This window comes from Oncorhynchus mykiss, chromosome 2 (assembly GCF_057628025.1).
Source record: "Oncorhynchus mykiss isolate SJ-2025 chromosome 2, ASM5762802v1, whole genome shotgun sequence".
NCBI classification, from domain to species: Eukaryota; Metazoa; Chordata; class Actinopteri; order Salmoniformes; family Salmonidae; genus Oncorhynchus; species Oncorhynchus mykiss.
In genome coordinates this window covers 29,639,975-29,653,332 of record NC_143023.1, presented here as the reverse complement: position 1 = coordinate 29,653,332, position 13,358 = coordinate 29,639,975, and the positions used below count along the sequence as shown (strand labels likewise).

The 13,358-nt window shown below is 42.4% G+C and overlaps 1 protein-coding gene across 7 annotated transcripts; it reads right to left on the bottom strand.

Moving 5' to 3' along the window:
• Nucleotides 1–573: 573 nt before the first annotated feature.
• Nucleotides 574–13,351, bottom strand: LOC110486625 (solute carrier family 22 member 13). 7 transcript variants are annotated; one of them, XM_090196099.1, is made up of 13 exons: nucleotides 12,606–13,351; nucleotides 9,959–10,011; nucleotides 9,618–9,791; nucleotides 5,827–5,930; nucleotides 5,593–5,747; nucleotides 5,251–5,419; nucleotides 4,512–4,632; nucleotides 4,259–4,353; nucleotides 3,867–4,081; nucleotides 3,576–3,684; nucleotides 2,616–2,825; nucleotides 2,403–2,508; nucleotides 574–1,966 (listed from the first exon to the last, which is right to left on the bottom strand). In XM_090196099.1, the coding sequence occupies exons 3-12, from the start codon at nucleotides 9,771–9,773 to the stop codon at nucleotides 2,430–2,432; spliced, it is 1,413 nt and encodes a 470-aa protein (XP_090052225.1). In that variant the 5' UTR covers nucleotides 9,774–9,791; nucleotides 9,959–10,011; nucleotides 12,606–13,351; the 3' UTR covers nucleotides 574–1,966; nucleotides 2,403–2,429. The 7 variants fall into 7 exon arrangements, 6 of the variants coding, with proteins under 6 accessions (XP_090052225.1, XP_021414100.2, XP_090052208.1 ...); XR_016485854.1 differs by having other exon boundaries at nucleotides 2,612–2,825; nucleotides 9,618–10,011; nucleotides 12,606–13,325; XM_021558425.3 differs by having other exon boundaries at nucleotides 574–2,508.
• Nucleotides 13,352–13,358: the final 7 nt, after the last annotated feature.

The following is a 13,358-nucleotide window of genomic DNA, read 5'->3' as shown; positions in this document are numbered from 1 at the left end:
AAAATAAAGGCAATTGACAGTGAGAGGACGTTTCTTTTTTTGCTTAGATAAATGTTAGTGGGACTGCAGATAAATTAAAAAGTCTCAATAGCACAATAGTATATAGTATTTATATCAATAGTATACTATTGTGCTATTGAGACTTTTTAATTTATCTGCAGTCCCACTAACATTTATCTAAGCAATTTGAGGGCAGTTTCCAGAGGCACTGTAAACTCTGTCCCATTTCTCCCATTGAAAAGTTACTTGGCACCATCTGCTGTTCATGAGAGGTATCACCAACAGGAGCGCCGCCAGGGATTTTGGGCCCCATCACCACAGGCCACACCAACCCTGTGCAATTGCTGTCACCACACACCTTCAGAACCCAATCGAAGCCATTCAAAGCTTTAAATAACTCCTTTGCAGGCTTGCAACTATCTTGTAGTCCAATATTTACTGTACGATATATACTGACAGTGAGCTGTGAAAATATAACACATTGCAGACATGCATGCAACATTCTGCATGCAGTGGAATTCAATATTTGTTCAAAGACTGATACCCTCTATAAGAAATGTGCTAAAGGCCATCTTTTACAGTCTAAATAAAATTTTAATGGTACAATTCTTGAATGGAAAATTCTCTTAACATAAATGAATAACTTCAAATAAATAACTCAAATATACATTATCCTATGCAACTACAATAAATTAACATTATCATCTATAGAATGGTATAACAAACAAAATAATAAAAATCAGCAGCAGATTTTTGAACTAAGTATACATACCAACTGGAAAATAAGCTGCTGTAAAAGTGGAAACTGAAAATGGAAAATAAAACGGAACTGAAAAGGCCTGATGGTGGCGCTAGAGGAAAGGTCAAGTGGTCACCAAATCAATAGGTTTCTTTCACTTGGGGTCTTGACATATTTTATGGCAATCCAGCCATTACTTTGAGATACATCCTGTTCTGTCTGGTTCTCAGCCTGTGGGCATCATGTGTGTAGTGATCCAATATCCATGCCATTTAACAGTTATCACTGGCTCTTGCTCAGCCTTACTCACCAAGAGCCCAGCGCCGGGCCTTCTTAGGAGCAAAGTCACTGATCAAGTCTTGAAGTCCAGCTTTCTAGCTAACTGACTTTCAATGGACAGCATGGCAAGACTGCAAAGCCTGTCCTGGGACATAGTGGACCTCAAATAGTTGATCAGTTTTAGCTTACTGAAAGCTCTCACCACCAGCAACAGTCACAGGCAGTGTGCAAAATATACGTAAAGCAATGCACACTTCTCCAACAATGCTTTGCAGCTGCATCATACAAATTGCATTCAGGAGACCAAGAGGGGACAAGTTAGGGGGGAAAGTGGCAGCATATACAGTGTTCAGGTGTCTTACTTCATTTTGAAACTCAGGTGTAAGATCTCTGGAATACTTCATGATCAGTGGTTGGCACACAGAAGGGACTTTATCCTTACTAATCTGCCCAACTTTCAGAACAGCAGAAAATTATTCTACATTTTTTTCAGTGGTGTGGAACCTAGTGTCAAAGTCACTTATGTTGGTGTCCATAGCAGTAAAAAAAACACTGTGCTCCAAAACACCGTTGTTGCACTGTCCTGAGCTGTCTCCTCTTGAGAGGTCTCATCATGGAATCTCTTCCTTTTCCTCTGGCGGCTGTGTTCCTTGCTAAATTGAGGTGCAACATCCATTTGCGTAGCAATCAGTGTTGCCTCAGACAGAAGAGACTCCCATCCATCTCTAAGAGCCTGCATCTCTTCCTTTAAGGCTCTGATATTGGCTGCCTGTGTCAGAGATTTTTCCTGTCCTCAATGCATTGCAGTACCTGCAATTATGCCAATTGACATGTCATTCAACACAATGCTGCCCACCTCCTTTGGGAGGTTGGGTTGGGAGTAGGGCTGGTTCAGGGGTATGGGGATGGGGAGACAGGGCTGCTGGGCCTGAAGCTGCATCTGTGGGCCTGGCACCAGGCAGGGACAAGTGATTTAGTATGAATAGCTTGCTAAAAGTTTGCCTGTATTGATGTCGGCTAAAACATCTCTGGATGTTTACTTTTTGCCAAAAACAAGAAAATAAAAAGAAACCGCAAGTTTTATTAGTACATTGTAAATCAAATATTATATTAATGACAATAGGTTAATCATTTAATGTTGATTTATTTTAACCTAATGTTCTAAATAATTTTTTAGGGCCCCTCAGTCACAGGCCCTTAGAATCATCCAACCCCCCCATATGGCAACCCTGATCACCAAGATGAATATTGTGATGGGTCCATATTTTATACACAACATCAATCATTTTGTATTATTCACTCATTTAAACAAATAATTAGTCCCAAAAGGGTGGTGTCATTTACAAAAAATAAGATATATTTTAGAGTAATAACTAACTCACACCTCCAGAGAGTATGGACCAGACAGTGATCAGAATTGTGAGCTCCTCAATTCAGTTGGTTTCTCCTCCTCATCGAGTCCGTTTTCAATAGTCCCGCTCTCTGATGTTCTAAAATCAACAAGTAAAAATCAATGAGTATGGTGCTTGCTTCAATTCACATCCTTCACAATTCAAATATAGACAGCTAAAATGTCTAAAACAGAGAGGTTACCCACATTGTCTTCTCCTCGAGTGGGTCTATGTAGTCTTGAAGCTCAGTGTTGAGGGTCTCTGGCAGTAGAAAGCACAGCCCCCCGCCGATGAAGGGCAGGAGGCCACAGATGAGCATGGGCAGGGCCTGGTGGTACACCTCTAGCAGATGCATCAGAGGGACCAGGATGCCCGCCCCACGGGCACACATGGAGTTCAGACCCACACCATTCTGTCTGCAAGGACGACATGAAGAAGGACATTGCAATAAATGTATCCAAAAGTGGATGAGGATACATTTTGACATGTATACACAGTATGAAGAATGAGGATATTATTCTGCTGTAATAAACAGTATGAAGAATGAGGATATTATTCTGCTGTAATAAACAGTATGAAGAATGAGGATATTATTCTGCTGTAATAAACAGTATGAAGAATGAGGATATTATTCTGCTGTAATAAACAGTATGAAGAATGAGGATATTATTCTGCTGTAATAAACAGTATGAAGAATGAGGATATTATTCTGCTGTAATAAACAGTATGAAGAATGAGGATATTATTCTGCTGTAATAAACAGTATGAAGAATGAGGATATTATTCTGCTGTAATAAACAGTATGAAGAATGAGGATATTATTCTGCTGTAATAAACAGTATGAAGAATGAGGATATTATTATGCTGTAATAAACAGTATGAAGAATGAGGATATTATTATGCTGTAATAAACAGTATGAAGAATGAGGATATTATTCTGCTGTAATAAACAGTATGAAGAATGAGGATATTATTATGCTGTAATAAACAGTATGAAGAATGAGGATATTATTATGCTGTAATAAACAGTATGAAGAATGAGGATATTATTATGCTGTAATAAACAGTATGAAGAATGAGGATATTATTCTGCTGTAATAAACAGTATGAAGAATGAGGATATTATTATGCTGTAATAAACAGTATACATTGGGAATTGAACTAACCTTACAATGGTGGGATAGAGTTCAGCAGTATAGACATAGACAATAGTGAAGGAGGCTGCTATAGCAAACTTTCCAGTCACTGCAATGACCGTCACCAATACTGGAAGGTCTAAGGGTCAAAATAAGACAGAAATAAGTACCACCAACAGGTATGTTTCCGAATATAACGCCAACTACACCAAGTTCAGGGAAATTGGACGAAGATAAAACATTTGAATGCTACACAGTATAAACACAGATAGGGTAGATGGTTGAGCATTTGCATAACTGGAAACAGCCTTCGGTAGTCACCTTCAGGAATAGCAAGAATTAGGAGACAAGCTGCTCCACCAAAGAAGAGAGTGCCTGCCTGACAGGGCCTCCTGCCCAGGCGCTCCAGGAGGGTGTAGCAGCCCAGGCGAGAAAGAATCTCTGCCAGGCCAAAGATGAACTGGGTCAGGTAGATGTCCAGGCCAAAATGTCCCACGTTAAGACTCACACCGAAGTAGACCAGGCTGGTCACAAACCTGCCCCAAGGGAGAGTGGGGAAAACAGCTTGTATAAACAAGATGGGGCATGAAGAAATGCACTCCATGCTGGAATGCACTACAATTGTTGTGAATTAATGCATTTAAACAGTATTTTGAATATTGATCATAACAGATGTTGAGTTTGTATTTAGCTAAATAATTGGTCACACAAACCAGATGTAGCTCATGGTGAGGGCACGTTTCCTCAGGTTGGGTATCTTGAAGAGGTCCATCATACTGCCCGTTGTAGACGTGTTCTCAGCCTCCAGCTAGAAGAAGATGCAACTAAATAATCTACACCACAAATGCAACTTCATATATATATATATATATATATATATATATATATATATATATTTTTTTTTTTTACATGTTTACATTCTGTATCCCCAAATTAAATGTATTCCAGTAAGGATGGTTAAATCACCATGTCGAGTAATGACTGGGGGACCTCTCTCCTGTTGACCGCAGCTGCCCTCTGGAGCTCCTGCCTGGCCTCATTCTGCCTGCCTTGAGTTAGTAGCCAACGGGCCGACTCTGGGAGAATCCTAGCGCGTACACACCCACACAATATTGGTCTACAAATCCCCCCAAAATGTGTGGTCATCCAAATATCCCTTCCAAAGAGGTACACAAATAAGCCTTTGCTTTGATGAGAGGACAAACTCATCCACATAAAAATCAAACCTTACATGAGTATCTGGGGGCAATTTAATCGTTCCTTCCCTCCACCCGCTGCCCACGCACAAGCCACCAGAAGGTATGAAGGTCAGGCTCACCAGAAGGTATGAAGGTTAGGCTCACCATTAGGTATGAAGGTCAGGCTCACCAGAAGGTATGAAGGTCATACCGAAGGTCAGGCTCACCAGAAGGTATGAAGGTTAGGCTCACCATAAGGTATGAAGGTCAGGCTCACCAGAAGGTATGAAGGTCAGGCTCACCAGAAGGTTTGAAGGTCAGGCTCACCAGAAGGTATGAAGGTCAGGCTCACCATAAGGTATGAAGGTCAGGCTCACCATAAGGTATGAAGGTCAGGCTCACCATAAGGTATGAAGGTCAGGCTCACCATAAGGTATGAAGGTCAGGCTCACCATAAGGTATGAAGGTCAAGCTCACCATAAGGTATGAAGGTTAGTCTCACCAGAAGGTATGAAATTCAGGCTCACCAGAAGTAGACAGCCAGTAGGAGGACGGGGCTGGAAAGCACCAGCTGCAGGGCCCTCCAGTTGCGGACCCCGTAGGCGATCCACGGCAGCAACATCAGCCCCACGGCATAGAAACATTGTGAGAGGATGGTGAAGAGGGCCCGCTTAGATGTACTGGTCCACTCAGCCCCTTCCAAATAGGAAAATAACTATCACACACTACAATAGTTTGGGGCTGTCAGCTCACCCAATAGTCAAACACTGTTTGATGATTGTAGACAGTACAAGGTGTTATATTTTGGCTAATTGAGATTAGAGATTGGAGTTTATGTGGTAAGAGACAACCTGGGAGTATTGCCCCACCTAGCACAAATGTGTTCATGGCAATGCCTGATATTGTCATGCCGACCACGAACCGAAGGCTAATGTAGACATAGATGTTGGGGGAGAAGGCAGCGGCCACTCCAAACAGCAATTGGAAGAGCAGGGAAACGAGGATGGCGAAGCGACGACCAAACCTGCGGGGGTATTTCACATTTTTGGGGTGACCTCTTCACTAAACTTGTGATAATTTAAAAAGCGGGTTGTGTGTTTTACCTGTCTGCCATAGGTCCAAACACCAGGGACCCTATTAGGAGGCCGGTCATGTAGATGGACTGTGATGCCTCACTCACACCTTTGTTGTCACACACCAGGTTAAACTGATGAGAAGGAAAGGAAAGAGGAGAGAATTTAGTTGCCTTTGATGATAAGGAAATAGATGGCTTCTTTTCATATTAAAAGCAACATACATGCATAATCTCACAATATATCAGATACAGTGAATTCGGAAAGTATTCAGACCCTTTGACATTTTCCACATTTTGTTAGTTTACAGCCTTATTCTAAAATGGAATAAATAGTTTTTTCCCCTCATCAATCTACACACAATACCCCATAATGACAAAGCGAAACAGGTTTTTATAAAAATACATAACTGAAATATCACATCTACATAAGTATTCAAACCCGTTACTCAGTACTTTGTTGAAGCACCTTAGGCAGCGATTACAGCCTCAAGTCTTCATGGGGATGACGCTACAAGCTTGGCACACCTGTATTTACTCCTGTTCTTCTCTGCAGATCCTCTTAAGCTCTGTCAGGTTGGGATGGGGAGCGTCGCTGCAAAGCTATTTATAGGTCTCTCCAGAGATGTTAGATCAGGTTCAAGTCCGGGCTCTGACTGAGACCACTCAATGCAATTCAGAGACTTGTCCCAAAGCCACTCCTGCGTTGTCTTGGCTGTGTGCTTAGGGTCGTTGTCCTGTTGCAAGGTGAACCTTCACCCCAGTATGAGGTCCTGAGCGCTCTGGAGCAGGTTTTCATCAAGGATCTCTCTGTACTTTGCTCTGTTCATCTTCCCTTGATCCTGACCAGTCTTGCAGTCCCTGCCGCTGAAAAACATCCCCAAAACAGGATGCTAACACCACCATGCTTTACCGTCAGGATGGTGCCAGGTTTCCTCCCGATGTGACGCTTGGCATTCAGGCCAAAGAGTTCAATCTTGGTTTCATCAGACTAGAGAATCTTGTTTCTCATGGTCTGAGAGTCTTTAGGTGCCTTTTGGCAAACTCCAAGCGGGCTGTCATGCCTTTTACTGAGGAGTTGCTTCCATCTGGTCACTCTACCATAAAGGCCTGATTGTTGGAGTGCTGCAGAGATGGTTGTCCTTCTGGAGAGATAGGAGAACCTTCCAGAAGGACAACCATCTCCACAGAGGAACTCTAGAGCTCTGTCAGAGTGACCATCAGGTTCTTGGTCACCCCCCTGACCAAGGCCCATCTCCATCGATTGCTCAGTTTGGCCAGGCTGCAGCTCTAGGAAGAGTCTTGGTGGTTCCAAACTTCTTCCATTTAGGAAGGATGGAGGCCACTGTGTTCTTAGGGACCTTCAATGCTGCAGACATTTTTTGGTAACCTTCCCCAGATCTGTGCCTCGACACAATCCTGTCTCGGCGCTCTAAGGACAATTCCTTCGACCTCATGACTTGGTTTTTGCTCTGACATGCACTGTCAACTGTGGGACCTTATATAGACCGGTGTGTGCCTTTCCAAATCATGTCCAATCAATGGAATTTACCACAGGTGGACTCTAATCAAGTTGGGAGAAACATCACAAGGATGATCAATGGAAACAGGATGCATTTGAGCTCGATTTTGAGTCTCATAGCAAAGGGTCTGAATATTTATGTAAATAATGTATCTGTTTTTAATTTTGTATAAAACAATTTAAAAAATGTTTTCGCTTTGTCATTGTGTGTAGATTGAGGAATTATCTGATTTGATCCATTTTAGAATAAGGCTGTAATGTAACAATGTGGAAAAGGTCAATGGGTCTGAAAACTTCCGGAATGCACTGTATCTGTGGATAGAAAAGTGAATAAAGGTTGATAACAAGACCTAAGCATTGACTTCATGAACAAGTCAAGGCCACTCTTACATAACTAAGGTATAACTCTGATATACAGTTGAAGTCGGAAGTTTACGTAAACCTTAGCCAAATACATTTAAACTCTGTTTTTCCACAATTCTTGACATTTAATCCTAGTAAAAATGCCCTGTCTTAGACCAGTAAGGATCACCACTTTATTTTAAGAATGTGAAATGTCAGAATAATAGTAGAGAGAATTATTTATTTCAGCTTTTATTTTTTTCATCACATTCCCAGTGGGTCAGAAGTTTACATACACTCAATTAGTATTTGGTAGCATTGCCTTTAAATTGTTTAACTTGGGTCAAACGTTTCGGGTAGCCTTCCACAAGCTTCCCACAATAAGTTGGGTGAATTTTGGCCCATTCCTCCTGACAGAGCTGATGTAACAGAGTCAGATTTGTAGGCCTCCTTGCTCACACATGCTTTTTCAGTTCTGCCCACACATTTTCTATAGGATTGAGGTCAGGGCTTTGTGATGGCCACTCCAATACCTTTACTTTGTTGTCCTTAAGCCATTTTGCCTCAACTTTGGAAGTATGCTTGGGGTCATTGTCCATTTGGAAGACCCATTTGTGACCAAGCTTTAACTTCCTGACTGATGTCTTGAGATGTTGCTTCAATATATCCACATAATTTTCCCTGCCCCATGATGCCATCCATTTTGTGAAGTGCACCAATCCCTCCTGCAGCAAAGCAGCCCCACAACATGATGCTGCCACCCCTGTGCTTCACGGTTGGGATGGTGTTCTGCGGCTTGCAAGCCTCCCCCATTTTCCTCCAAACATAACGATGGTCATTATGGCCAAACAGTTCTATTTTTGTTTCATCAGACCAGAGGACATTTCTCCAAAAAGTACGATCTTTGTCCCCATGTGTAGTTGCAAACTGTAGTCTGGCTTTTATATGACGGTTTTGGAGCAGTGGCTTCTTCCTCGCTGAGTGGCCTTTCAGGTTATGTCGATATAGGACCCGTTTTTACTGTGGATATAGATACTTTTATACCTGTTTCCTCCAGCATCTTCACAAGGTCCTTTGCTGTTGTTCTGGGATTGATTTGCACTTTCCGCACGAAAGTACGTTCACCTCTAGGAGACAAAACGGGTCTCCTTCCTGAGCGGAATGACGGCTGCGTGGTCCCATGGTGTTTATACGTGCGTACTATTGTTTGTACAGATGAACGTGGTACCTTCAGGCATTTGGAAAATGCTCCCAAGGATGAACCAGACTTGTGGAGGTGTACAATTTTTTTTCTCTGAGGTCTTGGCTGATTTCTTTTGATTTTCCCAAGATGTCAAGCAAAGAGGCAGTGAGTTTGAAGGTAGGCCGTGAAATACATCCACGGGTACACGTCCAATTGACTCAAATGATGTAAATTAGCCTAACAGAAGCTTCTAAAGCCGTGTCATACTTTTCTGGAATCTCCCAAGCTGTTTAAAGGCACAGTCAACTTAGTGTATGTAAACTTGACCCACTGGAATTGTGATACAGTGAATTATAAGTGAAATAATCTGTCTGTAAACAATTGTTGGAATAATGGCTTGTGTCATGCACATAGATGTCCTAACCGACTTGCCAAAACTATAGTTTGTGATAAAGAAATTTGTGGAGTGGTTGAAAAAAATTACTTTTAATGACTTACAACCTAAGTGTATGTAAACTTCCGAGTTCAACTTTATATACAACAAGTGCCTTCAAGGGACACAGATTTAAAACACAGAACATAGTGATTGATGTCTAAGCGTTTAGGAGAAAATTAGGGACATTATGAAAACGATTGTCAAGCTGCCAAATCAAATAGCATAAACAGAACCAAACTAACTTGGGCTATCTGCACAAAACTGAACTTCTCAACAGGCAGTGCATAGAGTTCATTAGGAGTTGGGCTGGGGTAATGCAATTATTGACCTCATCCCTACCTCTGTCACTAGAGTGGGGTTTCCTTGGGGTGTGTTGTAAACCCACCCATCTGTACAATATATGGTGCTGTTGATTCCTTGCTCTTGAATTGTTTCCAAGTCCAAGTCCACCGGTGTGAACATACGACAGCTCTCATATTCCCCGACATCATTCATTGGAAGTGTGAGATTTTTCTGTTGGTCATAGGTCAATTTGGGTCCACGGGCGAGTATCCAGTCGGTGTTGCAGTGGTGAGGAAAATTCATACCTGTGAAAACTTGGCTGAACATGTGAAAGGCCATGAATATGTTGGGTATCGATACTGCCAACAACAGGCGATTTTGAAATGCTCCAAACTCACCAACTACTGGGAGTATCTTTCCGAATGCAACCATTCTCTTCTCGCCTGGGGTCCTGCATGGAAGACATTGGAAAATGAATCCAAGAAAGCCTACCACTTTTGTAAAATAGGGGCTACCTACCTAAAACTATTAAGGATTCTTTGACCAGTGGTATCCCTTCAGGAGAACCTTTTTTGGTTCCAGGTAGAAAGGTTGGTTCCAGGTAGAAAGGTCTAGGAACCAGAAAAGGTTTTCCTTCAGGGACATCAAAATAATAATTTATGGTTATATATTATATTTAAGGATCATTTTGGAATTGTACACATTGTCAGCTAAAAGCTGAATTGCAGCATACATAGGCAAGTAAGTAAATAAAAAAATATGATATGCAGAATACAGTACAATATTACAGTTAAGCAGCACTAAGCAGTCTCACAAAGTCATAGGGATGTTGTAATATCTGTCAATCTGAGTAGGGGAAAGGTTCAGTTTGTGTTTGGATCGGGTAGATCTGCCACTGAATTGGTCTTTCTTCTGAGATAGCCATTTGTTGTAATCCTGGGATTTTGCAAGCTTCTGGGCAAAGGATCTGCAGAGATTGGTGCGACCGGACTCCAGGTTGAAGTGGTGATGATGGTTCTTCATGAAGAGCCTTCGGTTCCCTTTTGTGGTAATGTCGGAGATGAGTATGTCCCATTTTAGGTTGGCTTGGAGTGAAACACCAAGCACTTTGGTGCTGGACACAACCTCAAGTGTGTGGCCGAAGATGTATAATGGAGGAAGGTGTCTTGATTCTATAAGGTTCAGGTCATCCACAAAGGCCCAGGAGTTGGATAGGGTACCCTCTGATTTTTATTTATGCAACCTTTATTTAACTAGGCAAGTCAGTTAAGAACAAATTCTTATTTACAATGACGGCCTACCAAAAAGGCCTTCTGCGGGGACGGGGGCTGGGATTTAAAAAAAATACACACACACACACACACAGGACAAAACACATATCACGACAAGAGATAACACTACATTAAGAGAGACCTATGACAACACAACAAGGCAGCAACACATGACAACACAGCATGGTAGCAACACAACATGACAACAACATGGTAGCAACACAAAACATGGTACAAACATTACTGGGCACAGACAACAGCACAAAGGGCAAGAAAGTAGAGACAACAATACATCACACAAAGCAGCCACAACTGTCAGTAAGAGTGTCCATGATTGAATCTTTGAATGAAGAGATTGAGATAAAACTGTCTAGTTTGAGTGTTCGTTGCAGCTCGTTCCAGTCGCTAGCTGCAGCGAACTGAAAAGAGGAGCAACCCAGGGATGTGTGTGCTTTGGGGACTTTAACAGAATGTGACTGGCAATACTGTAGATGATATCTCAGATAGGGGGAGTGAGGCCTAAGAGGGTTTTATAAATAAGCATCAACCAGTGGATCTTGTGACAGGTATACAGAGATGACCAGTTTACAGAGTATAGAGTGCAGTGATGTGCAGTGATGGCCAAATGGTAAAGAACATCTAGTCGCTCGAGAGCACCCTTACCTGCGCCACAGACGTGAGCCACGAAAACAATTGGACCAAGCCGTGTGCCCTGGGGGAGGCCACAGGAGAGTTATTGGGCCTGGGATAGAGTCTCATGGGATCTTGTAACCTGGCTACGGCAGGAATGGATGTTTCAAATTCATGGCATGATCTGTGGTCGGACAGATAATTGCAAAAGGTGTTTCATTGCAATTGCGTGATCCACAAGAGCAAAGGCCTTGCTGTAGTCTGTCAGGACCCATGTGCCTCTAGTGTCTGCTGTTCTGTACAGGCGGGTGGTTGAGCGTCCCTTGAGGCAGCCAACCTGTTGTTTGGAGATGTTCTTTTGAATATCCTTTTGAATTGCCCATTCAGCAACAAAACCTTCACACAGAAGGGGCATGAGTGAGATGGGCCGTAGCTGGTCAATCCTCTGTGGATTACTCTTCAGCAGGAGGACTGTCTCCTTCCATTGATGTGGACACACTCCTTCACACAGGGAGGTATTGAAGAAGTCAGTCAGGTGGGTGGATATTGCAACAGCGACTTCCCTGATGAGTCTGCCACTGATGAGGTCAGGACCTGGGGCTTTTCTGGTTGAAACGGAGAGTTGTTTCCTGTGCATTTCCCATGGTTCAACAGTGGGGAGTGGCATAGCTGACAAAAATGCAGTTAGGTCTGACAGGTTTAGTGTAGGTAATGATGTGGTTACAGATGAAAACTTGGCATTTATAGCATTAGCAATGGCAGAATGGTTGTCTGGGTCGAGCCTGTCAACTTTGATGGAGATTGTCATTTTACTCCTGGTCAGAGATTTATTTTGATAGTACCTGCTTTTTGCTAACCATAACGAGTGTAGCATACAAGTCATAAAGAGTGTACAGTGCATCAAAGATGCAGAATTTTCTTTAAAAAGGTCATATATGTTATTTCCAGTTACATAAATAAACCTATATTTTAACCCAAGAAAGCAACCTGGCCTTTGATTAATACACTCAGCTTATTATTACTGACCATCAAGTCGACCTAAAATAGTCAGTCTAGTGTGGGATAGAAGAAATCCCATTCTGAAAAAGCACTACTATTGTGAAATAGCCCAAATGCCAGTCGTGTCATCAAGTTTAAGGCCTACCTTTACCAGGTGAGTCCCTTGCCTGGCCCCCGCTATTTTGCCTGCTCAACAGGGTAAAGGTGGTAGCAGCACGAAGTACTGTACAGTGTAGTTAACTGAGGAATTGACGTGTCAAAATGTTAACTCTTGAGGGAGTTCTATTATCCTGAGCCGTGTAGCAACGGTCAATGGCCCGTGACGCGATCGGGCAAAAGCCGTGAGGGAGGAGCAGCAGTTTCAACTCGAACAGTAATCTGCGCCAATAGATTATGTTGTCAACAAGGTAGCATGATGCATCGGACAGAAACATAAACACATCTATTTTCCATTAAATATGTATTCGAATTTTCAAACTAGTTTTCAGTGGGAAGGCAGATAAAGCGTTTTTTTTTTATCAAAAAACAATTACTTTTGCATGTAAAAAACAACAACAATATACTCATTACTCCATGTGCTTATGGCCGGTTCAAAACAACTGTGAACTCGGAAAAATACAAGGTCGAATCATGACGTCAGTGATATTCAAGTCGGAAAGTCTGAGCTCTTGAAAGAGGTCCGAGTTCTCGAGCTGGAATTCCGAGTTGGCTGACCATTCAAATGGATTTTTCCCAGTTGGAGTGCATTTTTTTCGCTCCGAGTAACCAGTTCTTTTGAACGCGCATTTTGAGCCGACTTCGCTGCGGACTTTGACGGGGCACCCGGCTGACGCCCGGGAGGCAGCTCAGTTCCAAAACGAATGCAATCACCCTTCACCCGCTACAAACTCCTACCACC